Source organism: Mixophyes fleayi, chromosome 1, assembly GCF_038048845.1.
Source record: "Mixophyes fleayi isolate aMixFle1 chromosome 1, aMixFle1.hap1, whole genome shotgun sequence".
NCBI lineage: Eukaryota > Metazoa > Chordata > Amphibia > Anura > Limnodynastidae > Mixophyes > Mixophyes fleayi.
In genome coordinates, this window is record NC_134402.1 from 392,970,793 (window position 1) to 392,997,903 (window position 27,111).

General features: G+C 39.0%; 1 protein-coding gene across 1 annotated transcript in view; it reads left to right on the plus strand.

Moving 5' to 3' along the window:
• Positions 1-27,111, plus strand: part of ADGRV1 (adhesion G protein-coupled receptor V1) — a 397,132-nt gene that overhangs the window by 204,343 nt on the left and 165,678 nt on the right. Inside the window, exons 60-74 of the mRNA XM_075212995.1 lie at positions 181-345; positions 2,968-3,085; positions 4,222-4,345; positions 9,703-9,841; positions 10,253-10,438; positions 12,221-12,453; positions 13,422-13,570; positions 14,328-14,529; positions 15,031-15,250; positions 19,007-19,246; positions 21,367-21,516; positions 22,404-22,877; positions 23,306-23,449; positions 25,948-26,119; positions 26,558-26,693. Of these exons, the coding sequence (XP_075069096.1) occupies positions 181-345; positions 2,968-3,085; positions 4,222-4,345; positions 9,703-9,841; positions 10,253-10,438; positions 12,221-12,453; positions 13,422-13,570; positions 14,328-14,529; positions 15,031-15,250; positions 19,007-19,246; positions 21,367-21,516; positions 22,404-22,877; positions 23,306-23,449; positions 25,948-26,119; positions 26,558-26,693 (2,852 nt within the window). The remainder of the gene's footprint in view (positions 1-180; positions 346-2,967; positions 3,086-4,221; positions 4,346-9,702; positions 9,842-10,252; positions 10,439-12,220; positions 12,454-13,421; positions 13,571-14,327; positions 14,530-15,030; positions 15,251-19,006; positions 19,247-21,366; positions 21,517-22,403; positions 22,878-23,305; positions 23,450-25,947; positions 26,120-26,557; positions 26,694-27,111) is intronic.

The window sequence follows — 27,111 nt, forward strand, 5'->3', positions numbered from 1 at the left end:
TGCTTGTATAAAGGTAAGGAAAAAAAATAAATTAAATGTTCAGTGGGGCTTGGTAAAGCAGCATTAGGGTAAAATTGTAGCAAATTGTAATAATTTAAAATTATCTTATAGTATATTGGTTCACTATTGATTGATGTCAATAATTTCAGAGGGAGAGACCATGACATATTTTTCTTGTAGGTAACGGTTTCTGAACCACAGAGAACAGGTGACCCAGCTGGAGAAGTGATGATGACCGTGGTGCGGAGTCAGGGAGGTCATGGCGCTGTAAAAATTATTTGGATTGTAGAGGAAGATGCACAGTATGACCTCAGCCCACTAAATGGCACTCTTATCTTTAATGAGGTCCGGAACTTGTAGGCACTTTTTTTTTTTTTATGTAATAGATGTAATTTGAATCCCTAATGCACTGCACATCCTGGAAAAAAATGACTTAAACTGAATGAATAGAAAAATACCTTTCATATAAATCACTTACCATTGTACAGTCATGGCCAAAAGTTTTGAGAATGACACAAGTATTGGTTCTCACAAAGTGTGCTGCTTCAGTGTTTTTAGACCTTTTTGTCAGATGTTGCTATGGTATACTGAAGTAAAATTACAAGCATTTCATAAGTGTCAAAAGCTTTTATTGACAATTACATTAAGTTTATGCAAAGAGTCATATTTGCAGTGTTGACCCTTCTATTTGAAGACCTCTACAATTCGCCCTGGCATGCTGTCAATCAACTTCTGGGCCACATACTGACTGATGGCCGCCCATTCTTGCCTATTCAATACTTAGAGTTTGTCAGAATTTGTGGGGTTTGTTTGTCCCCCCGCCTCTTGAGGATTGACCACAATTTTTCAATGGGATTAAGGTCTGGGGAGTTTCCTGCAATGGACCCAAAATTTCAATGTTTTGATCCCGAGCCACTTAGTTATCACTTTTGCCTTATGACAAGCGGTGGCAGTCACTTGTACGAACCTGTAAAACCCAACACTACTCTCCCCGGCAGAATGAAACCAAAGACCTCATCGCCGACTCACTGGAAAGATCAACACCTTGAAACGCAGACTTTCCTCAATTGCGGCACCTGAAGAACCCGGCAGCAGCCGATGACGTCACATTGAAGAAACTGAATGTGATCTGAGTTTTTCAGGTACTAATTTAAGGAGGCGCTGCCTGTATAAGGTACATGCTTTAGTAATCAACAGGCAGCGCCTCCTTAAATTAGTACCTGAAAAACTCAGATCATTCAGTCTCTTCAATGTGATGTCATCGGCTGCTGCCGGGTTCTTCAGGTGCCGCAATTGGGGAAAGCCTGCATTTCAAGGTGTCAGTCTTTCCAGTGAGTCGGCGATGAGGTCTTTGGTTTCATTCTGCTGCGGTAAGTAGTGTTGGGTTTTACACCATCGTTATATAGTACCCAACCGATTGCAAGAAGCTCCATCATGCTGGAAAAGTCATTGTTCATCACCAAACTGTTCTTGGATTGTTGGGAGAAGTTGCTCTTGGAGGATATTTTGGTACCATTCTTTATTCATGACTGTGTTCTTAGGCAAAATTGTGAGTGAGCCCACTCCCTTGGCTGAGAAGCAACCCCACACATGAATGGTCTCAGGATGCTTCACTGTTGGCATGACACAGGACTGATGGTAGTGCTCACCTTTCCTTCTCCGGGCAAGTGTTTTTCCAGATGCCCCAAACAATCTGAAAGGGAATTTATCAGAGAAAATGACTTTACCCCAGTCCTCAGCAGTCCAACCCCTGTACCTTTTGCAGAATATCAGTCTTTCCCTGATGTTTTTCCTGGAGAGAAGTGGTTTCTTTGTTGGTCTTCCTGATACCAGGGCATCCTCCAAAAGTCTTTGCCTCACTGTGCGTGCAGATGCACTCACAACTGCCTGCTGCCATTCCTGACCAAGCTCTGCACTGGTGGTGCCCCGATCCCGCAACTGAATCACCTTTAGGAGACGATCCTGGCGCTTGCTGGACGTTTTTGGGCGTCCAGAAGCCTTCTTCAGAACTACTGAACCTCTCTCCTTGAAGTTCTTGATGATCCCATAAATGGTTAATTTAGGTGCAATCTTACTAGCAGCAATATCCTTGCTTGTGAAGCCCTTTTGTGCAAACCAATGATGACTGCACATGTTTCCTTGCAGGTAACCATGGTTAACAGAAGAAGAACAATGATTTCAAGCACCACCTCCTTTTAAAGCTTCCAGTCTGTTGTTCTAACTCAATCAGCATGACAGAGTAATCTCCAGCCTTGTCCTTGTCAACAATCTCACCTGTGTTAATGAGAGAATCACTGACCTGATGTCAGCTGGTTCTTTTGTGGCAGAGCTGAAATGCAGTGGAAATGTTGTTTTTGGGATAAAGTTCATTGTCAAAGGCGGACTTTGAAATTAACTGATCACTCTTCATGACATTCTGGAGTGTATGCAAATTACTGTCATAAAACCTGAGGTAGCAGACTTGTGAAAAATAACATTTGTGACATTCTCTAAACGTTTGGCCATGACTGTACACATTGTTACATTATGTGTTTGCATACATTTGTTATGGCTTTGTAGCTGTATTGGCATAGTTTATGTAACAAACTTTGCTGATTTCCCTATTATAGTGTGAAGTAAATGCAATGTGACATATGGTGGGACACAGCCCCACTATGTTCAGCAGAGGTCTGATTCCCTAGGCAATGACAGAAAAATCATTTGAACAACTACATTGTGAGGGAGTCGTATCTTACAAATTATTAAGCTGTTGTGAAAGAAACAGGATCACAAGCAACCTTCATCACAGCATTGATTAGTCACTCGGTGGCTTGGGATGTTTAAATATGACGTTCAGTGCATTGTGACAATTTTCTCATATATAGTATCACACTTATTATAAATTGACATGCAATGAAAACACTACATTTTATAGCAATATACTTCCCTTCAAGATTTCCTAAACTTGTTTCTTATTTTTATTTTCAGAGTGACACCAGAAAATCATTTATATTAAAAGCGATTCAAGATGGTCTGCTTGAGGGAGAAGAAAAGTTCATTGTTCAGCTGGTGTCAGTAGACTATTCTGTGATATCACCTGTAGATGGTAAACCTTATGCAGCTGTCCCAACATACATGTCATGCTGCCCACTCATACATGTCATGCCTGCCCTCTCATACATGTCATGCAGCCCACTCATACATGTCATGCAGCCCACTCATGCAAGTCATGCAGCCCACTCATACAAGTCATGCAGCCCACTCATGCAAGTCATGCAGCCCACTCATGCAAGTCATGCAGCCCACTCATACAAGTCATGCAGCCCACTCCTCATACAAGTCATGCAGCCCACTCATACATGTCATGCAGCCCACTCATACATGTCATGCAGCCCACTCATGCAAGTCATGCAGCCCACTCATACATGTCATGCTGCCCACTCATACATGTCATGCTGCCCACTCATACATGTCATGCTGCCCACTCATACATGTCATACAGCCCACTCCTCATACAAGTCATGCAGCCCGCTCATACAAGTCATGCAGCCCGCTCATACAAGTCATGCAACCCACTTATACAAGTTATGCTTCCCAGTCCTTATACATGTCATGCAGCCCACTCCTCATACAAGTCATGCAGCCCACTCCTCATACAAGTCATGCAGCCCACTCCTCATACAAGTCATACAGCCCACTCCTCATACAAGTCATGCAGCCCACTCCTCATACAAGTCATGCAGCCCATTCCTCATACAAGTCATGCAGCCCATTCCTCATACAAGTCATGCAGCCCACTCCTCATACAAGTCATGCAGCCCACTCCTCATACAAGTCATACAGCCCACTCCTCATACAAGTCATGCAGCCCACTCCTCATACAAGTCATGCAGCCCACTCCTCATACAAGTCATGCAGCCCACTCCTCATACAAGTCATGCAGCCCACTCCTCATACAAGTCATGCAGCCCACTCCTCATCCAAGTCATGCAGCCCACTCCTCATACAAGTCATGCAGCCCACTCCTCATACAAGTCATGCAGCCCACTCCTCATACAAGTCATGCAGCCCACTCCTCATACAAGTCATGCAGCCCACTCCTCATCAAATCATGCAGCCCACTCATACAAGACTAAACTTGTATATTCAAACCTGCCAGCCCCAGTTATAAACAAGTGCGTTGTCTAGTTTTTCACCTCTGATACAGGGCCTGTATCACTGTTTCTTGGTATTGCATTTCAGGTACAGCCACTGTTGTTATCTCTGGAGATGTTGGGGCTTCTGGAATAGTTGGAATAGCTCCATCCTCCCTTCATGTTCTGATTGGTGAACCGTATGGAAGCTATAATGGAACAGCCCATGTTAGGTATACATACATCTGATGGATCAACTAACACAGCCTTAAAAGAGACCATTAAAATATGTTATATATTCTTAAGATCTATGAAGGCAATTATTAACCTGGGCATGAAACTAATATATCACAGTCCTTTCTGAGACCATATATTCTGATCCCACAGAATTTCAAGGAAATATGCAAACAAAGTTCATATATATAAGTACATTGTCCAAATAAATTTAAGTTTCGGAACTTAGATGAAAGATGTTCTGTAAAACATATAATTTTGTATAAGTCAATAGAGGCAATTTTCTGCTGATGTCCGGTTAAGTTATTAAACTAATAATGTGTAGAGTATTAGTATGAAGAACAAGGGAGATGTAATGTATAACAGGAGCTTTGATGTTCTAAGATGCATGGTACTAGTTCACATGCAAATAATGTTAGGTTACATAACATGGAAAATATATATGCGCATTCTTTTCCACATGCTGAGATAAGTCATCTAATACTAAATATTTCTAATATATGTTTAACAGACTGCACAATATGATGTGAAAGTATTTCTTTCTCCTGCATCCTATCTTTGGGACACTGCTACCTGTGTTGTGTGATGCAGGAGCTTGCACTATAGGGATATTTTTGTAAACTGAACTGAAGCTGCTCCTGTCTCCCAACCTCAGTGCTCCTCAGATTAATCTTAAGTACCCAAGGAGTTGGGCAAGATTTTTATGGTTGCCTATGGCAGCCTAGTTAAGGTTACATTTTTATTAGGTTTAATTGCTTTGTTTTTACTTTCACTATTACAGGCAGTACTGTGATCATATTATTCCTGTTCTCACACTCCCCTGCTGGACTGTATGTGTCTCTATAGGATGACAAGGTGGTACCAACAAGCATTCCACCTCTTTCCGATGGTTCCTTATAGGGGGATTGAGTCTTAGGGGGTTATCAAGCGAGTGCCCAGTTTAGTTGGTGCAAGTAATGGTGTGTACAGAGCGGCATATACCATTCTAGGTGCTAGACTAAATTACCAACAGGATGACAGTAGAGTGGGGTCTGCGAAACAGAGGACCATGACTTGCGCATGCTTTGGAGGGATGTTTCTGATATGGCGGAGTACATTGATGAATACACAAAAGTGTCTGTGCCTTCTAGAGGGGTTAGTATAACCCTTTCTTTGCATTTTTCTCCCGTGGCAGTGATTGGTTCAGCATCTATGGCACAGGAGGTCCCTGTCTAGGCCAAGATGCTAGATTTCTTGAGTGACTTCTTGTTTGGACAAGTTACGTAAGGCTCCTAAACCCCAGAGACCACGAAAACATCAGCCGTTTTCTCACGTTCTCAGAAGAGGTAGAGCTTCTGGGTCACTCAGACCCAGAGGATCCTGTTGGATGTGAAGAAAAATGGATCAACTCTTAGAAGGATTGCAGTCTGCCCATTCTAAGTCAGAATTGCTCCTAGTGGCAGAGCATATCAGAGAAGCGACCAAATATCTAGATGTCACAGCTCTAAATGCAGATTCTACACACTATAGGATATCTGCCTTGACTGTTGTTGTCAGATGACCACTTTGGCTTGGAGTCCATGAAATCTTTGGAAGATACATACATTTTGTCAAGTTTGGGTTATTTTTGGACCAGAACTTGACAAAATGATATGTCAGGCTACTGGAGGAAAGAGCTCTTTCCTCCCGTTCAACATGTCTAAGTCTAAAGGACTAAAGTTCCATTCCCTTTGGGCCTTCTTTCACTCGTAGTCCTCCTCTTCCATAGGCCACTCCTTACAACAAGGCAAGACAGACCTGGATGGGGAAGACAGACCTGGGTGACCAAAACACCCAGGGTCTAAGCCCTCTGAGAAACAGACAGCATGATGTGCTTCCTTTCCTTTCCAGCTCAGTGGGAGCCTCTCTTTTGTTATTTTGGGACGAATGGAGAGCCTCCTCCTCAGACTTGTGGGTAACAGGAATCATAGAGAGGGGTTATACCCTAGAACGTCAGGGGCCTCTGCCAAAGAGATTTTTTTCTGACGACCATTGAAAGGAAAAGTCAAATCTGCTTGCTCTCAGGGAGGCTATCACCTCTCTTCTACTCAGCCCTATCCCGGAACAGTCCCTTTTTCTGGTCCTTGAACACCAATCTTTGGGTGAACAGGTTCAAGATGGAGTTGCTCAGATCCATTATCGGATGGATGGAACAGATTCTTAATGTTTGTAGGCATCAAGGATGCATATCTTCATATTCTGATCTGGGAATGACACCACATTCTACTCAGATTTGTGGTTCAGGATTCTCATTTGCAATACAGAGCACGTCTGTATGGTCTGGCCACTGTGCCACGAGTTGAGCTCTCAGTCTAGGTAAGGCATTATGGAGACTTCCTATCTGCTTTTCAAGGCTGAGGCAACCGTTTGCTACAAATTCACCACAACAAGATGGCTCAGGTTCTGGAAAAAAAATCAGTCAAAGGATGGTGTTTCTGGGTCTAATCTTTAATAGAATGGTACAAGGCATCTTTCACAAAGAAAGTTCTGGCCATTAGCCATCCTTAGGTTCTGCTATGCTAAAATTTGATGGGGAAAAATGGTCTTCACCTTCAATGCAGTGCAATGTGCAAGGTTCCGCTCTCAGACTTTTCAGCTGAATACATTGAGGAGAGGGTCAAAGTCCAGCCTTCAGTTGGATTCTCAGTTGATATCACTGTCCCCACAAACACAACTGTCTCAGATAATCTGATCAAGGGCCGCCCATTTCTCCACCTTTGACTAGACCATCATTACAACAGATGCCAGTCTTCAGGGATGGGGGCGGTGAAATGAAGCTCCTCAGTTTATAACTTTATATCCCCAAACACACAGTCCAAACTACACACAGAACTGAACACCAACTATAAAAGGTGGCACATCTTTGCATGCAGAGTCTTTGATCCAAGGACAAAACCAATTTCCCCATTAATGTTGTGGATCTCTGAATAGTGATGAATTCTGGCGTGAGACCAGCCGGTTCTGTAGATCAAGCCAATCAGGATTTAGTTAGACAGCACCACAGCTATCATCAAGGAGGGACCAAGAGCTCCCTGGCAATGAGGAATCCTGTCCTGGGTAGAAGGCTTTCTTCCAGCGATATCAGTGGTGTACATTCTGGGGGTGGAGAATTGGGAGTCATATTTCCTGAGCAGGGATTCTATTCTCCTTGGAGAGTGATCTCTCCATTCAGATGTATTCAGTCTGCTGATGCAGAGATATGATCCCCCAGAGGTGGATATTATGGCTTCACAGCACAACCACAAGGTGCCCCTATTATTTTCCAGGACCAGGGATCCATTGGAAGCCCTAGTGGATGCCATGAAGTACTGTGGAACTTCAGGTTGGTCCATCTCTTTCCTTCAATAATGATGCTCTCTCATGTCCTCAAGAAGGCCAAGATGGACGGGGTTTCAGTCATTCTAGTGACTCCAGATTGGCCACGAAGAGCCTGGTACACTGACATTCTGAGGACGGCAGCAGGCCCAGGATGGAGACACACTGTGCGGGAAGATCTTCTGTCTCAAGTTCCGTTTCTCTATTAGGACCTTCGTCAGCTGGAGGTGATCCAGACTATGCTGAAGGCCAGAAGGCCAGTGTCTGCACATCACAATCATAGAGTTTGGAAAACTTATGTGGTTCAATGTGAACGCAATGGATTTCACTCTTACTTTTGGCTTTTGCGTCTTATTTCTTTTCTCCAGGAGGGACTGCATGGTGGACTGAAGCTTAGTTTCCTAAAAGTTCAGGTCTCGGCCTTGTTGGTGTATTTCCATAATAAGTTGGGTCTGATCCTGGATGTCTTACAGGGGGTTTTGATATCCCGCCTCCCTATGTCCCTCCTACAGGTGTCATGGGATCTTAATTTGGTCCTTTCGGCCCTTCAGCTCCCACATTTCATTCTTTGGAAAATGTGTATTTTAAGTTCTTGACTTGTAAATGTCTTTCCTTCAAACTTTCTTCAAATAGACAGGTTTCTGAAGTGGGGACGCTGTCTAGCAAGTCTCCTTTCTTTTTCATTTTTCATTTTTCATGAAGACAGGGCAGTCTTGTGCTCATCTCCTGCATTTCAACCTAAGGTGGTATCCTGTTTCCACCTTAATCAGGAGATAGTCATTCCTTACTTATGGGGGTTCTTCTGGTGACCATGAACTGCTGGTCCTTTTGGACGTAGTCACAGCTCTTAGGATTTACCTGGACAGGGCTTTGGGAGTTCGCAACACTGGCTCTCTGCTCATTCTTTAGAGTGTGCACAAGCTGGATTAGCCAACATTAAATAGAATATTTAGATGGATCAGTTCTACTATTCAGCAGACTTACTCTATTTCCGATCAGCTGGTTCCTTAAAGTGTTTTGGCTCACTCCACTAGATCAGTGAGTGCTTCTTGGACGGTGCGTCATGGGGCTTTGGGCAAGCATCTATGTAGAACAGCCAGAGTAAAAATTAGCCTGCTCTTGGTATATCCTTTATTATATATGGTACCAGCTGTATGGCAATATAAATGCCCATATATGTATACAAAACAAAAAGACAGTAGTCAGCGATTATTCTTAACACTGCATATTTGTGTGAATCTAGCAAAAATGAAAACATGAGCTATTAGTTCATATTTTCATCTAAAGTTTTAACCCTTCATCCCAGCATCAGGAGCACCTCATTATATACAGGTCCTACACTAACCTATATGCTTTAAACACCATTAAAATGCAGTTAAATTTAGATGCACTCACCTCCCTTTTTATGTCGGGCAGCCACCTGGTCCTCTGTCCAGGTTTTTGCCAGATTTTACGAGTTTCATCTTTTTGCATGCAGAGATGTTCAGTTATGTCATAGTATACCCTCCCGTAGGGGTAGCTATGGAGCTCCCCAAGGTAGCAGTGCCCCAGAGATAAGTTGCAGGCGAAAAGAGGATTTTTGTATTTACCTTTAAATCAATTTCTCCATATCCATCTGGGGGACACTGCGCGCCCACCTTTTATAGTCGGTGTTCAGTTCTGTGTGTAGTTTGGACTGTGTGTTTGGGGATATAAACTGAGGAGCTTCATTTCAGTTTGTAAAGTTAACTCTTAAGTGCCAACTCCTGCACCCTCACACAAGGCCAAGGTACAATTTTGTACAGTTCCAAATGGTTTTTAAAATTCCAAAACAGTATTTTTCTGCTAATTATTTAATATTGTAACAAAGTTATATAAGACATTACACCTTATATATAATGTAAGGTTGTTACAATTTAGTGATATCCTATTTTCGAATGAAAACATCAGATTAGTTTTACAATTTGTATTATTCATAGGTAATCTTGTCCTACAGTTAACATAAGAAAAAACCTATTTCTGATCTAGAATTGTCTTTCCTTAGTCTGATTCGTGGACCAGGGATTTTTGGAGAGGTAACGGTGTACTGGAACATTACTCCGGCACATCTAAGTGAGTTTGTTGAGGTGTCGGGAATGGTAACGCTGAAAGACAGACAGTCTGCCGCTGTTGTTAATATACAGGTAATATGTATGTTCAGTGTAAGTGTTATACATTAGATAGGCCATGGAATGCACTGCAGATTATCACTTTACTACACCATTTTATTTTTACTCCTTAGGCATAAAAATAAAGGGGGTGTATTTTAGAGTTCACAGTGCTGACAGGGCTCAAATGGGCATTCCAAAGCCTCTCTGCTCATTGCATTATGTTCCTTGTGACTGTGGTTGTCATGGTACTCACATGACAAAGTGCAACTTTATAAATCATTAGAGCAGCCTGAATAACCCAAGGAAAATTGTGATTACCAAGATTATTTTTATAGCCTTCCACAGTGATTTATGTTTAAAAAAATCAAACACCTATTTTTTCATGGAATTGTTGCTTTAAGTCTAGTGTATGTGCCTTATTTATATCTTCTTTATGTCATTTAGGCTCTTGATGACAATACTCCAGAGGAAAAAAGCTTCTATCAGTTACATCTAAGCAAAATTAGTGAAGGAGGATTAATAAACGAATCAGCTAGAGCTACCAATATCACTATGGCTTCCAGTGATTTTCCATATGGACAGTTTCAATTTTCAAGAACATTATTACAAGTTTCAGAAGAAGTGAAATGGGTAAATAGCCATTGTACTTTGATATATTTTAATATGAATGTAAATTGTGTCTTTCTTGTAGCATGCTCTGTTTTAGGAAGATTCTTGTGCTTTTTATGTCTAGTGAACATTTGTAAATTTACTTTTAGAGAAGTTGAAGCAATAAGGTCTCTCCTGCTGGTTGTCATGTTATGGTTAGTTCCTCTCAAGTTAGGGCACTTCAATCCCCCGCCACCATGTAGGTCTTAGGGAGGCACAAGAGCATTGCGGTTGACAGATGTCACGGTGAGAACATAACCATTGGGAATGAGATTCAATCTGTTGTTGTGCTCAATGTAAGTTAATTCAGCAAGTAAAATATTTAATCATCAATATTTCATAAGTTATAGTACTCACGTCATCTAATTATTATTTTGTACATGTTCATATTTCTCTTTTGGATGTATAGTATCACTACAGAACATAGACATTGGCTTAGCGGACATAGGTTCAGACTAAAACATTTGTTGCTGAGCATTTCCAAACTTGCCATACTTCAGAAACAGTGGGGCTGAGAGTAATCGGAATGCACAAACTTATTTGTAATGATAGAGATTAGGTTGAACACCTTCTACAAAAGGTAATGCAATGGAATTTTAGCTCAGGAGCTAACCAGCTGTATGGTTTATATAAGGGGTTACAATTTTAAGTATTCTTTTAGTTTTTTAGCGTATTTTGTAATATACATTTCAAGTAAATATTATGCAATGGGAACTATATATTTGTTAATTGATTTGTATATGGAGAAACTGGATTGTATCTTGTTGCAAAAAAGTTTATTAATTATGTATGCGGAAATTAGCACTAATTACTAAATTATGTTAAAATGACCACATTGTTATTTAGTTTGTATAGCCTAAAGATGGTCTATAGCACTGAACCTGGTTGATATTGCTCATGGATTAATAAAGGAATATGAATTTTAGTAATACTTTTCTTTATCATGACTTTAGAATGAACCCTTCCATGTATGCAGGTGCTCCTCATTAGGTACACTGACTTTGCTTCATGAGATTCATATATAAGGTGTGTAGTTAAATTGGTAACTGATTGGACTGTGGCATAAGTTACATGCCGTGGTTATTACACCACTGTTCTAGGAGGCTAAATCCAGACTGATGACTTTCTCCTCTTCCTGTTGTTAAACTCAATGCTCCAGCACCTAAGTTCAGGTAACAATTGGGAGCTTCAGGGCTTGGATTTCTCATTGAAGTTCTACTGGGGTCAGGCCTACATAAAGAGTGAGACTAAGTTGTCCAAGAGCTAGGTTGTTTAGCTACTAAATGTCAAGTTACCTATACACTAGAACACATCATTTTTGCAATGTACTTTTAAATCATGTTTTCACAAATATAGTAATATGATAGCAACCTAAAAAACAAACAAAATGGTTATGTAAATGAATAACACATTTGAAATTATTGTTGGTAATCACAGACTGAAAATGTTGCACAATGTAGTATTTTATTTTATTGTAAAATGTAAAATAATGACCTGTCATGTATAACAACATTACAGGATATGTTGCACTGGAGAGTAAGGACTACAGGTTCATCTGTATATGACAACTATACATTGATATATAGTATATTCTGTTACATGAAGAATTCCTGGGGATTTAGTTAGACCATGTGATGTATTAAAAATATTTTTAGAGTTTGGGTAGACACCTTAACCCATGAACATTATATTAAGGATAAGAGCCTGGAGATGATTTCTTGATTATTTCTTATTCTTGTTTATATTATCATTTATTATTAACAGGTTAATATTACCATCACACGATCTGGTGGTTCATTTGGTGAGGTTGAGCTAAAATATCAAACCATGCCTGGATCTGCATTGAGTGACCTGGATTACACCAACATTTCAGGAGAAATTGTATTCAGACCAAATGAAACAATGAAAAGTGTTTCTATAGAGATAAGAAATGATGTCCTACCAGAAGGTCCAGAAGATTTTTTCATTGTTATCACAGAGGTGAAGCTCCTAGGAAGGTAAAACAAACTTTACAACTAGTAAATTACTGAGTGTAAAATAATTATTTCTACAAATGTGACACACCATTCAGCATGTTCCCTGTGAATTATTCTTCTTAAACCTTCTCACACACCAGTGATATCTAACTATTGACTAAATTGGGCAAAATAGGAGTTATATGACTGTGATTAAGCCAATATTTATATCTGTCTTACAAATATCACCAACATGGCAAAATCTGCTTCTAATAGTCATATAGTTGGTCAACAATTGGGTGGATTATAAGAGAATGGATTAAAAAGTAGCTATACAATTTTTTTCTCTCAGTTTAGTGAGCACAAACCAGTACCAGACTGTGGTATTTCAGTAAATCCAATCATACGAGCCCTCTGTACAGTTGAAAATAATATATATACATAAAAACACACTAAACTACAATATATTCATATTGTGTTAATGACAGTGATGTTAGAGAACAAGCATGGTAGAAGGACCCACCCAGTCCTTCTTAACTAATGGTCAGTCCGCTGCTCTTCTCTATGACAATAGTCCATTGTAGCCAGTAATCGCAGCAGATGCATGCTATATTCCTGCACACAGGGGCTAATACTGGTTGTTCATGTGAGCTATATAAACATGACCTGTGTAAGAACAGTTTGTAAACCACAGTTGTCCAGGGAATAGGCAATGGAATAGTGATATCTTCACCTTCGGCTAGTAGTATTGTTTTGTACATTGTACATTGCCTTTCCAACATGTTAATAGTACAATCCTTCCCCTAAGAGACCTGAGACACTAGTGTCAAGGATCTGATTGTTTATAACAATAATTCAAATAATAATAAAATTTTACCTTGATTACATTAAACCAAGTGTATGTATTTAATATATTATATTTAATATTGCTGTGCCCATTGTGGTGTATTGTATTGTCTTTACACAATTTACAAATATGTTTACATTTTTTTACATATAATTTTGCACAGGGGCTACGACCTTACTGTTAGAGAAAATGGACTACAGATAGATCAACCACCTCTAATAGGAAACAATTCTATCATCCGGATCATTATTCTGATAAATGATAATGCAGAAGGGGTCATAGAGTTTGATCCACAGTTTATTACTATTCAAGGTAATTTTACAAATTTCTTTGTTGACGTTTGTTATCGTTATATAATGAGATTTTTGAATAAACATTATGCCAGGAACAAGATTTTTGCTATAACATGTGTTTCTCTTTCTAGACACAGTATACAATGATGCAGAGTTTGCCTAGCGTAAAGTATGTGAGTTTGCTTTGTGCATGTTCACAAAGAGGCATGAATATGCAGGAAGGCAAAGGGGCTCACACTTACGACTCCTTACGCCTAGAGAGGTGGAGTGAGTGAGGGAAGGGGTGTTCTCATGTGGACCGAGCATAGTACAGGCAGCATGAGAACACCCATTTGCGGCTAATGTCAGTGGGCACATCATTTGCCTGGGGCTTGTGCAACTATCCTTGCTGATCATTATTACTACATACCTTTGCAGGGTTTGCTAAAAGGAATAAATACATAAAGTGGAGTGCTCCTTCCTTCCCCTGCGGTGTTGCCAGCACCAGCATTCATAGCCTAGGCTGGTAGCAGCAACATTGGAGAGTCAAACAGCATAAGGACTGTTCGAATAATTAACTACATTGTAGGTTGTTGCAGTTAGTGTTGAAACAACACATTGGGGTCTCACCATGACTGACCAATGGAGAGCAGCTTTCCCATGCTCTGACCAATCAAAACCTTTGTAATCATTTTATAGAAAGAACGAACTGTTGGGTCACATTGGATAAAACTGTCAATCATTGTTATTTAAAGTTATGTCATACTAGAAGTAGTTATACATCTTTGTTTTTGTAGTGGAAGAAGATGTTGGGATAGTATTGATTCCTGTATTGAGAACACGTGGAACATATGGATATGTGACAGCTGATTTTATCACTCGGGGGATTTCTGCTTTGCCCAATGGAATAGACTATGTAATCTCTAATACTTCAGTAACATTCCAGAATGGACAAAATCACAGTTTTATTAACGTCTCCATTACTGATGATGAAGAAAGGTATTATATGTATATTAAACATTTCACACTTAAATATGTATATATATAATAAGCAGGAATAAATAAACTGCAGTGGCAAAATCAGTTTTGCACATTTATGTCATCAATGCAGCTCATGTTTGTGCATAAAGATAGCTGTTTGGTAGGTGCACACAAATTCTGCAGAACAGGCTTTATCAAGATGAAAGTGGGGGTTTTTTTGTCACAGGGAACAGCGCCAACATAATGGTAGGTTTGCAAAACTTATATTTATCCTGACATATAAATGAGCAATACTGGATAAAAAAAGGAATTTCAAAATAGAAATAAAGCTTTCGGTATGCAGAGGTGAGAAGAGAGAATAAGTGCTCAATGTTTAATATCACATTTATGATATGTGTGTATATGATATGATATGATATGATATAGATATATATATATATATATATATATATATATATATATCAGGTATAATGCTGGCAGAAGTATCTGAGGCATATTTGTTACATTTTCCCATGACAGTGAATTTGCTGAGCAGTTTGAGATCCGTCTTGTGGGAGCGAGTGGAGGAGCAGTTCTGGGCCAGAACCTTGTTTCTGTCATTACAATAGCTAAAAGCGACTCACCAAATGGAGCTGTGCGGTTCCTTAATCACAGTCAGATAACGCTTCCTAACCCCAATGTGACAGTTACTATATCACTGCTGATCGAGAGGACAGGCGGACATATGGGAAATGCTCAGGTACCGTATACAAGCTGTGTTCATTACTTGGTGTGTCCAAACAGAAAAACATGTATTATCTATATTAAGTAAGAACAAAAACAGCATTGTTTTACATGCAAAGCTTGTATATCCTGACTGAATTGTGTTCTAAGATAGTAAATGCAGTGTCCTCTTCTATGTCACAGCTCAAAACCACCTCAAGTCAATTCTTGTTTAACTACTACTCTAAAGCACATAAAGTTTTACCCTGTCACTATTCTTTTAGTAAAACGAAATTATGAGATGCACATGCCTTTCATACAATATTGGAAGTTTAGGCTTTTGAAGCACATAACATAACTTTAAAACCAGAAATACTTAGCATCCTCCCAGAAAAGCAGCCAATTTCTGTTCAAGATCTCAACAGTGGTCATGTCGGGTACAATGAGCACCAATTTAGGGGGAATTGGAGTACAAACAGCACAATAACCGGTTAATTATTTTTTTTCCAGTCACTCTTATTTTGGTGTATTGTATGTCACCCTGTTGTATGTTATATTTCATTTGCTGCGTGGCCTCCTAGGTTCTGTGTTATGCAAGCAGGATTGATGATATGAAACACTTCCAGGGCCCATAATCGTATAACAAAAGATACATTTCTAATTTTAAAACATTTGTATTGGCTGAATCAATATTGGTGACAATGCAGCCTATCAGGTCACTGGAGATTAGTGACATCACTGAGACATGATCCCACATAATGACTTCCTCTATTCTTCCATCAGCCTTCCTACTTAAAAGTGCTCTCTTTTGTTACCTTTTAGTCTTCATTAAATGAACTGCAAACTCAGGATTGTTCTCATCATGATATCCATTAAAGTAGTAGGTTTGTGTTATTTCTGAGTACACAATGCATCATGCTTGTGCTTTTTTTTTCTGTAACAAATATTTTTGTAAATATAAGAACTGGTACATATTGTATTGTATTGTTTTTTTTCCCCACAAATATTTGTATTAACATAAGCACTGGAACACAGTGATTTGTTTTACATATGGTCTGTGAAGGTTGTGTGATACAAGCTGTGCCAAGAACATTGAGGGGAAGTGAATACCTCCTGAACATACTGGTTTGCTATAAATATACCCAGTGTTCAGGAAGTGCCATCGTCATCTAGTAAATAGGAGGAATCGCTGGCATGTCCATATCTGCCAGGAAGTATTTTCAGTCCTGCTTCTGTTTATGTGTAATCCCAACTCTACCTGGAAATGTCTCCAGTTAAGATTAATAACTGGTTGTCACTTTGCCACCCTGTAAGTAATCTCAGTCTTTCTTAAAGTGAAACTGGTATATTTATTAAAACCGAGTATAGAGTATTTTTATTGAGATTGACAGCTGACTTCTGTAATTTATAGAAAGTAGGAGTGTTCACAATCTCTAAATATATAGCAAAACAATAAAAGAAATGGATAGCTAAAATCATAAAGGCTATTTTACAAACTGTAAAGTCTGCGGACGCGTAATGATACTTTATGTGCACAAGTGCCTCTGCTTGTCCTCCTAGACCCCTTCACTGTCTTTGAAAACATCCCGGGAAAAGTAATCTGCACCTAGTTTAAAAGTAGGCATGTGACATCACAAGGGAGGGTTTGTGCGGCAGATTTGCAAATTTGTGGTTCATAAATAATCAGAATTATCATCACCATTTATATAGCGCCACCAATTCCGCAGCGCTGTACAGAGAACTCACATCAGTCCCTGCCTCATTGGGGCTTACAATCTAAATTCCCTAACACACACACACACACACACACACACACACACACACACACACACACAGACTAGGGTCAATTAACCTACCAGTATGTTTTTGGAGTGTGGGAGGAAACCGGAGCACCCGGAGGAAACTCACGCAAACACGGGGAGAACATACAAACTCACAGATAAGGCCATGGTCGGGAATTGAACTCATGACCCCAACATTTTGTTAGGCAGGAGGCGGAGAGTGATGTCAGCATGACATTTGGACATCGATATTAGGCTGTGTGCACACTACAAAAAAAAGTCTCCCCATGTGATATTGTTAATGATTTTACCAACGTCTGAAAAAAAAAAAATGTCCCAATCATCATGCTGATTCCGGTGTACACACTAAACAAATTTAGATCTGTACCCTTCAACTGTCATAAGCATCGGCTAAAAATATCCTGACTCTACACACCTTGTAGAGATCTATGGATACTGCCGGCCATGAGTACGTACACACTGCAGGTTTGGAACGACATTGTTCCATCATTGAACAAGATTTTTAGCCCAGATTGAAAATCAAATGAAACGAAACCACGTGCTTTGGAACAATAGTCCCTCATCGTTGGAGCATACACACTAATGCGATATCAGGCCGAATGGTCGTTTAATGTGTGATTGGCCCTATAATCTGCTGAAACCCCTGTAGTGTTTACCCAGCCTTACTCCTAAATATAGGAATCTGTAATCTCAAATTAAGGTTACTAATGGATACATATAAATCTAAAGTATTGTATACATTATATAACTTCACATGCACTATTGTCCACTATAGAGATGACACAACCAGACTTTATCTATGGCGACTTATCACTTAGCTGTTTGAGCACCTCTTGCTTTGGCTCAGAAACATAGGAATGTGCTGTAGCTAGTATTTCCTATACTATTGCTGATGACTATGATGCAAACAGCTTGTGTTTGTGGTTTTATCTGTTGTTTAATAATCCTAGAAGTGTTATTTGTACACAGACACGCTTAAGTGTCATTATACCTTCACAAGTGCTAAGTGCTTGAAGCCTCCAAATAAACATGGACTCAGTTAACCAAAAATAAACAGTTTCAGACCTTTGTAGACTCATATGTTTGCACATTTTTAGAATCAGCTAAACATACATTTTTTTAAATCCAATATTTAAATGGATTTTAAAATGAAGATCGGTGATGTGGGGCTGTTGATTATTTGCTCTATGTACTGCATTTTATATTTTTTATTCATTTTCTGCCTTTTTTTCTGTTGATTGACCAAACATGCCCTTAGGATTGCAGCATGCCTGGGGCCTATAGTTGTTCACAAATGGTAAGATATTGTTTGCTCATTTTGGTCGACTCAACCAAATGCTCAATCATTGTATAATTTATAAACTTATGCTAAACAATCAAATGTTGATTGATTTAAATCTGATTGGACCAACGTTAATTCTACAGGATGGAGTGATGACCCCATTGGCATGTGTATGTAACCCTTAGGTAATAGGGTAACTTGTGCAGCCAATTTTCTTTGTAATCTGTTCATATTGAGTGAATGTAATATAACCCGTGTTCATGTAATTCGACCCTATGTGTGTTTGCCAAAAATAGTCACAGATCTGATAAAATTGCTAAGCATGTGTGCACAATTAAGTTGGGTATACATACATATTTCTTAGAGTGTGTGCCACATGCTAAACATGCCAAATCTGATCAACTGGGTTTTATTTGGCAGGATAGAAGATCAGGTTGCCTGACTCCTGATTAGTAAGGTAGATTGTGCACCCAATTTCCATTACATTCCAGTTGTAATGTTGTATTGCAATCTGATTGTATCTGTGAACTAGAGTTTCCATGTGTTTGGCCTAGTTACTCACAGATCCAATTGGATTGCAATAATCTATTATAATTGGCTGTTTTAACCACAGTAGGTATGAGGATTCACTAGTCTTTTCTTGCACTATTTTATCCATACATATATATTAAATAATGCTGAAATTCATTTACCTGTTCATGTTCTGCAGGTTTTGTGGCACATATTGGGACCGAATTCCAGGTCCATCTTGACCAGTAGTAATGATGACTTCAGTGAGCCTTTGAATGGATCATTCTATTACAGTGATGGAGAAGGAGGAACAAGGATTATTAACTTGACTATTCTGCCTCATGGAGAAATTGAGGTCCAGGAGAAATTTATTGTTGTACTGAGCATTGGAAGCGGGACGATTGATATTGATCCCAAAGCTGGAAATGTGACGATAACAGTAAGAATTGTTTAAATGTTTTTTCTGTAAATAATTTACAGTACCCCCTGCCTTATGCCATTACTCATCTCTAACTCTTACTGCCCTGTGATTTCCTTATGGATAAGTCAAAGGATAACCCTCTAATAATTCTGATTGCGCTGCTGCTTTTTATGAAACTAAAGGCAATCTACTTTCCCTACTTTTGCCACCACCTTGCTGATACAGTGGCTTCACGGTGCTATTGCTGCAACAGTTTGTCCTTTTTCCAGTTCCAAACTAAGAAATTCTTATTTTGTACTATTGTGAATCTTCCTTTGCTTGGTGTGATGTCAGTTTTTTTTTAAAAAAATTCTATGTATTAAACAATTTAACATGTTTGAGTCTTTGAAAACTAGGGGTGAAGATGTTTAGAAAATGTTGGCAATGCCAGGTGCAGTAATCCATGGCATTTCTTGGTGGACAGTAGTGCAAGTAGAGGGTAGAAATTCCGTTTATATAATACATGAAATCCAGGGACTTCATCCCTGTAGAAATGTTGCTGTTGCTTCAGTTAATGCATGTTTGTAAGTAGATGACACTAAACTACTTTACAGAACACTATGCTGAAGAAAGCATAATATACTGTCAAAGGAAAGCCAGACTGAAAACAAGTTGGATTTATGATCTAGTTAATATAAAAGTGTGTTTGGCACCAATAACTTCCTGAATCGTTTTAGAATAGCCTCACATCACTACTCTGTGCAGTTTCGGGGACTTGCTTCTTCTACTATCTACCTCTCAGACTATGGCTTCCTGCTTTTCTCCATTCCCCCCTCACATGGAGACTGTTGTCCTGTCACACGCATTGTGTTCTCATTTGCACAATCATTCAAATGGACTCCCCGAGCCTTTCACAAAATCACCACACTCATTCCTGAGATAATCTGAAAATTCTAATGATCTGATTAGCATCAGATTGCTCTATGCCTGACTGTTTCGAAGCTTTGGTCAGCTATAAATAGAAGGGTTGAAATATGAATACAATAAGGTGCTCAGCCCTTAGTCAAACACACCTTAAATTATGGAGATAAGCAGTAAACAGAGGAAAGGAGAAGGAATAGAAAAAAAACAGGCATTGGATTGTTACAGAAACTGACATAAGCTTTCAGAGCTGGTGGCAGAAGTCTTCACCTATAGCAGCCGCCTTTTCCATAGAGTTAGGTGCACTCACATGTGCTCAGATGGCCCCAGGGCTTAACTCAAACGTAATGAAAGCTTATGCACAGTAACTGTCAGAACAGAGTTGGAGGCACAGGAACCAGCGGCACAAAATATGAATAACCGGGGACAAGCCAGAGGTCGTGGGTCAGAGGCGAGTAGGAATGTCTCAGACAGGCCAAACGGTTGGGGCTGGCAGCAACCATGGGAAGTCCAAAAGTCAGAGCCAAGGGTCAGGGCAATCGGCATACAAGCAGGGTCCAGAAACAAGCCAAGGGTCTAAACAGGAATCAGTCAGAGGCAGAAAGGTACCCACAAGGACAGGGAGCAGGTCACTAATGCCTTTTAAACAGATGTGAGCCAATCAAAGAGGAAGGTGCACACACACCTCCCTTCGTCACACACACACACACACACACACACACAGGAGGCATTGATAACAATTAGAGTCGAGCGCCCTGGCTGGTTGCTAATTGCCAGGACAAAGCGGCAATGAAGACGGCGCAATGGCTGGAAGTAAAGTCCCAACTCAGAGGCAGGCTGGGCTGGGAGCCGGGGCCGGTCCCATAGCGGACTACCTTGGGCTGGGTCACTGAGCCACCTACATTTTTTTTTTGTTGAAAATGGTGCTAATAGGCTGCTGTGTCGAGTTTTGCACCCGGGCTAAAAATTTCCAACCCTCCCCTGTCCCAGCTGCCAGGGCAAAGGCAGGGAAGGAAGCGTCCACAGAGCACAGAGAGCGGAACGGTCGCAGCTAGTGTGGCGACTTGTGACATGGATAAACACGGCAATGTTGAGGTGGGAGAATAGATTGAAGCATTAAAATAGGCTAGTAAATATTTGGTGTTGGTGCAAGTCTATATTTTGATATCTTACTAATAATTTAATTATGTTACTTTGTCATGTTTTCACTATGTATTTTTTGAACTCCTTTATCCTAGATACAAAAATTTGGTGATCCAAATGGAATTGTTCAATTTGCAGCTGAGTCACTTCTGAAAAAGAATTATACAGAACCAGAAGCCTCTGAGGGTCCCTTAAATATAACTTTTATTATCAAGAGAGTTCAAGGAACGCTAGGCAACCTCACGGTACTAATGCATTTACCACTATCTAATGTTTTTCTCAGTTGTTGTAAGGAATATAATACAAACCAAAAGACTCAAACTAAATAAATTTGAAACAGAAACATCTTTGAGTTAAGCAAAAGAAAAACTCCCACCCATCCAAACAGCACTAAAAATCCCTGTTGAGACAGTTGCTAAATTCCAACGAGGATGACCAACCGCTAAGAAAATGGAAACACACACAAAAGTAATAATATTAGCTCTCCACCAGGAGATATTATTATACAGTAGGACAAAAAAGGAATCACATTTTAATAAAATAATATATATCGCATTTATCCTAATTAAATTCTAAATAAACAAATTCAATAAACATGTCAATAACTTTCTAAATATAAATTTCCATTTATAGATATGTTTTAAGCATTTGCTTATTTATAATGTATTTATAAGAAATATCAGGTATATTACTTTATTATAATTGCCTTGTTTTTCTTGTCCTTATAGGATTATGGTATTTATTTCTAGTGTATTTATTTCTCCTGGTGAAGTGTTATTCTAATTCTTTTGTGTGTCTAAGTTAAGCAAGTAGTGTAGTCAAGCAGTGAGAAAAGCCAGTACAATACTTGGTTGTATAGGGAGAGCTAAAAGTAGCAGGAAAGAGGGAGATTATATTGCCACTTTTTAGGTCATTAGTAAGACCTCAATTACTGTGTACAGTTCTGGAGGCCCTATCTCAAAAGAGACATTAGGGAATCGCCAGTCACCAAGGACAAAAGACAATTCTTAAAAAAAAAAAAATTGTATTATTTCAATCCATGGTTTGAGATGTATGTAACAATATGTATTTAGAAACCTGTTGTATAAACTTGTTATTGCCAGTCAATAAAACATTATTTTTCTTTTCCAAGGTTTATTGGCAACTGACCAGTGTATCGGACATTCAAAGTGACTTCACTGGGACTTCTGGTTGGGTTGTCATCCCCGATCGTCAAAATGTTGCAAATATAACTGTTCAGATCCTTCCAGATGATGTGCCAGAACTAGATGAGACTTATATGGTGCAGCTGACCTCTGTGGAAGGAGGGGCAGATTTGGACAATGACAAAAATGTGTTGTGGTTCACTGTTCTGGCAAATGACGACCCTCACGGCGTGTTCTTTTTGGATCCTGCAAGTCAGACGATCATTGTGGACAGTGACTTGGGTCGTTATGTGCAAGTTAATGTCACGAGACTTGCTGGCACATTTGGCAATGTCACTGTGGAGTATCAAGTATCTTTTGGGCAATCAGAACAGGAAAATCAAACAAGAACCGTTGTATGGAAGGGGCTGATTCCAGATGGTGCAAGCTATGGTGTTAGTGCAGTGCCAATTAGCAGCCAGGTTAGTATTTTTAAGATTCTTGGGGCCTGATTCATTAAGGATCTTAACTTGAGAAACTTCTTATTTCAGTCTCCTGGACAAAACCATGTTACAATGCAAGGGGTGCAAATTAGTTTTCTGTTTTGCACACAAGTTAAATACTGCCTGTTTTTTCATGTAGCACACAAATACTTGATAGCTTATTTGTACACTGAAATTTAAAGTTGATATTTGTGTGCTACATGAAAAAACAGTCAGTATTTAACTTATGTGCAAAACAGAATACTAATTTGCACCCCTTGCATTGTAACATGGTTTTGTCCAGGAGACTGAAATAAGAAGTTTCTCAAGTTAAGATCCTTAATGAATCAGGCACTTAAATATTATCTTATATATTAGGTGAACTACTTAGTGTTTTGTTTTTCTTATAAATATGTTTATATCTACAGGTTTTCCTTTCCCCTGGCTTTAATTTTACTCTTGAGTTGACCAATGTCACTCTGATGGGTATGGGTACATTTGGAAAGCCCTATATACATAAAGGACAAAAGCCAACTCCAGTATCAGTACCGAAGAATGCTGCCAATTCAGAGGTATAGTAACCATAAATGCAATTCTCTATGCCTAACACCAGAGGGAAAGCAAGTACAGGTGTGTACATAATAGAAAGATTCCAGTGAAAATATCCACAGGTGGTAAAGATGCATTCTAATTGCATAGCAATTTAGTATGAAAAGCTTGTAATGTGTATTTCTTTATACTTTGTTTCATATGTGTACATACATTAGTGTTTGCAATTATATCAATTACTCAAATGTGTTAATCAGTATTCTGCTAACGATTTATGATTGCATATGTTGAAATATATGTGTTTTTGTGCATGTGTGGTAAAATCACAACTATATTTTAGTTCAATAACGTGAATGCAATTTATATAGCAATTTTCATATAACAAAGCTAAAGTAATTGAGCAAATTAATAACCTTAAGTAACCGAAGACTGTTCATTAAAAAATTCTTAATATACAAAATTATTTGTGCTTTAATGCTTTTGAATATTGGTTCAGACCACAAAATCACTCCCACTTTGTGTAGGGAATAGATACAGTTCAATAATATTACGGAGAGCTCATTTTTAATATGTTTTATTGAAATGTTTTTTCATTAAGTAGAAAACACAGCAATCCAAAAACATAAATGTCTTCTTCAGTATCATATCATTGCATTTGTCAGCATACATGATTTGTATAGTAAATGCTGCCTGCATACAGCAACATGTTGTAGGTCTCACTAATGTTCCGATCTGCTATCATCACTCATTGGCATCACAACTGCAAGACTCAACGGGATAAATGTATAAATCAGCAGTTATCTACAACCACTGATTTTTGGCAATTGGCCGTCGGTATTAATGGCAATTATATTAAAGACTAAACCCACCAGGTTTTGCCTTTAATAAAACTGCCTCTTTAAATAACGCGGCCAATTTTTAAAATCAAGCAGATAATTCAATATGAAGACAATAATGTTAGAATTAGTAGAAATCTACATTTTACCCAATGTTTTACTCATCCTATCATCTTGGCTTCATTATACCAAACGGTGGAAATAAATATGTATGATGGAAAATGCAGCATGCATGAAAAGCTCAAAATGCATGAACATTTAATAAGTGTGTAAATGAATGAAAGGGACATGAATGAACGAATTCTTAGAATGCTTTAGTTTTTCTCATAGAATAACTTTGTTTTCAGGGGCACTGTTAGATAGGTTAGATTCCTACTGCCTCATTATGTGAGAACATTTATTTGCTGCCCATTGATACTCCTGGTTCCATTCAGGCACTGGAGCAGTCAAGGATGGCGCTAATCCTTGGTTAGACAGCACATCTGCATTTTGATCAAAGACTGGAAGTGCCCATTACACTTATCACATTGAAACTATATATATTTGTTAGAGCTTGGCTTCACATACTGGACTCTTAGCTATCCATGCAGCCGTCTCTCAGCCGTCTCTCAGCCTCACCTGCATAGCAGGTTTTCACAGAAGTCATTATCTGATCATAAAATGAAGGTGATATATACATTATCTTCCCACTATTTGTATTTCTGGTTTATATACTGCAGAGATATCTGCTTATTTTAGTCCAACTTCTGGGCATTTATTTCCAGCATCTGCTACTGTTTCAATAACAAAATAATTTAATAATATTTTATTATTCTTGAGCTTTTACATATATGAATGTGTTAAGGAGATAAATAGGTGTATTTGTGTGAATAGAAATGTACTGCTCATCCGCTTGTTTTATACTTTCATAAAATATATTTATTATCTTTTTGCTGTATGCAAAATCACTTTACATGATCCATTATCCATTCTTATATTGCTGAGATAGGCCATGGTTTCCAATATTAGAAAAAATATTCCCAGGTTGCATTGCTGCAGAATGATCTACACATCACTCGTTGTGTTATCTAGGTGGACTTTGGTGCGCTACATTCTTGCTCATAATATGTTTATTGAACTTGACTATATGTAATGCATCATACAGAATCCACAAATTATATTATATAGTTGGTGAAAACTGGGGGCAGCACGGTGGCTTAGTGGCTAGCACTTCTGCCTTACAGCACTGGGGTCATGAGTTCAATTCAGGACCATGGCCTTATCTGTGAGGAGTTTGTATGTTCTCCCCGTGTTTACGTGGGTTTCCTCCCGGTGCTCTGGTTTTCTCCCACACTCCAAAAAACATACTTGTAGGTTAATTGGCTGCTAACAAATTGACCCTAGTCTGTGTGTCTGTCTGTGTGTGTGTATGTTAGGGAATTTAGACTGTAAGCCCCAATGGGGTAGGGACTGATGTGAGTGAGTTCTCTGTACAGCGCTGCGAAATCAGTGGCGCTATATAAATTAATGGTGATGATGATGATGAACTTCAATGCAAAAATTTCCAGGGGCAAATCTATACCTTTTGGGACTTTCCCTAGAAATTAGTGACTATTGGCAACTATGGGATGCACATAACAAGACAAATAAAAAAAGATGCATGATGGTTACTGGTGAACGCTATAATTATTTATTTCTTGTACTAGATTGGTTTTGAATCAGTTGCTTTTCGACTTACAAATATTACATCAGGAATGGGCCATGCTGTTATATACAGAGAAGGTTCTTATGGTTCTGTAACCATAAATTGGAGTGCCGGATATCCCCCTGGCCGTCTTCCAAAGAATATCCGACTTGGTAAACTTTCACCTGAATCTGGTAAGAAAAACAATTTTTTTCATAATTATAAAATTAATAAAATGTACCTGATCTTTCTGGACGTATATGTGTACGTTATAATTACAGATATTGTTATGTGCACCACTGATTGTGAAACAGATGAAAGTGGTCTTTTATAATAAACCTGGTGAAACTGATGAGAACACTTCTTATTAAGGAATAATATATAATGATCTCACTCTTGTACTTTGTATTACAGAAATAACTTTTCTTACACAGAATACTGAATATTTTAAGTAAATTGTAGGATATGCTCAAACTATTAATGAGATTGATTCATCAAGTTTCCTGAAGACGATAAATGAATGGAAAGTGCAATAAACATGTCCTTAATATCTCACATCAGAAAGAAAAAACCTTTGATGATAAAACTGTATTACAGTCAGTGTGACTTGATATAACTTCATTCTTTGCTAGGTGCTGTTGTCTTTAAACATGGAGAAGACAGAAAATCAATCCCACTGTACTTGGAGGCAAATACCAATGTGCCGGAAGGTTTCGCTTTGCAGCTTATAGGCCTGAACAGCAGTGTGCCCGGTGGAGCTCGTCTAAAGTAAGAGCAGTCTGTGTCTGTATTCATTCTGGTACAATGTCTGTGGTACTAGTATAGAAGCTTTCCCTATATTGCCATCATAGCTGGCGTATAAAGGGACACTATCGTTTTTTAATTTATATTTGTTTCTCTTCCTCATGTTTTGCAGAATGATTGGAATCTATGCCTAGTACTACTACTATCAGGATGTAGTGATTTTGTATTCTCCAGGTAGCGGTTGGACTTTCTCTGTCCTATCACATCACTTAAAATCATCAGCCAGATAAGACTGAAGCTGTGGGTGTCCAGTAACATGACGCCCTCTATGGGCTAGATTTACTAAGCTGCGGGTTTGAAAAGTGCGGATGTTGCCTAGAGCAACCAATCAGATACTAGCTTTCATTTATTTAGCACTTTCTACAAAATGACAGCTAGAATC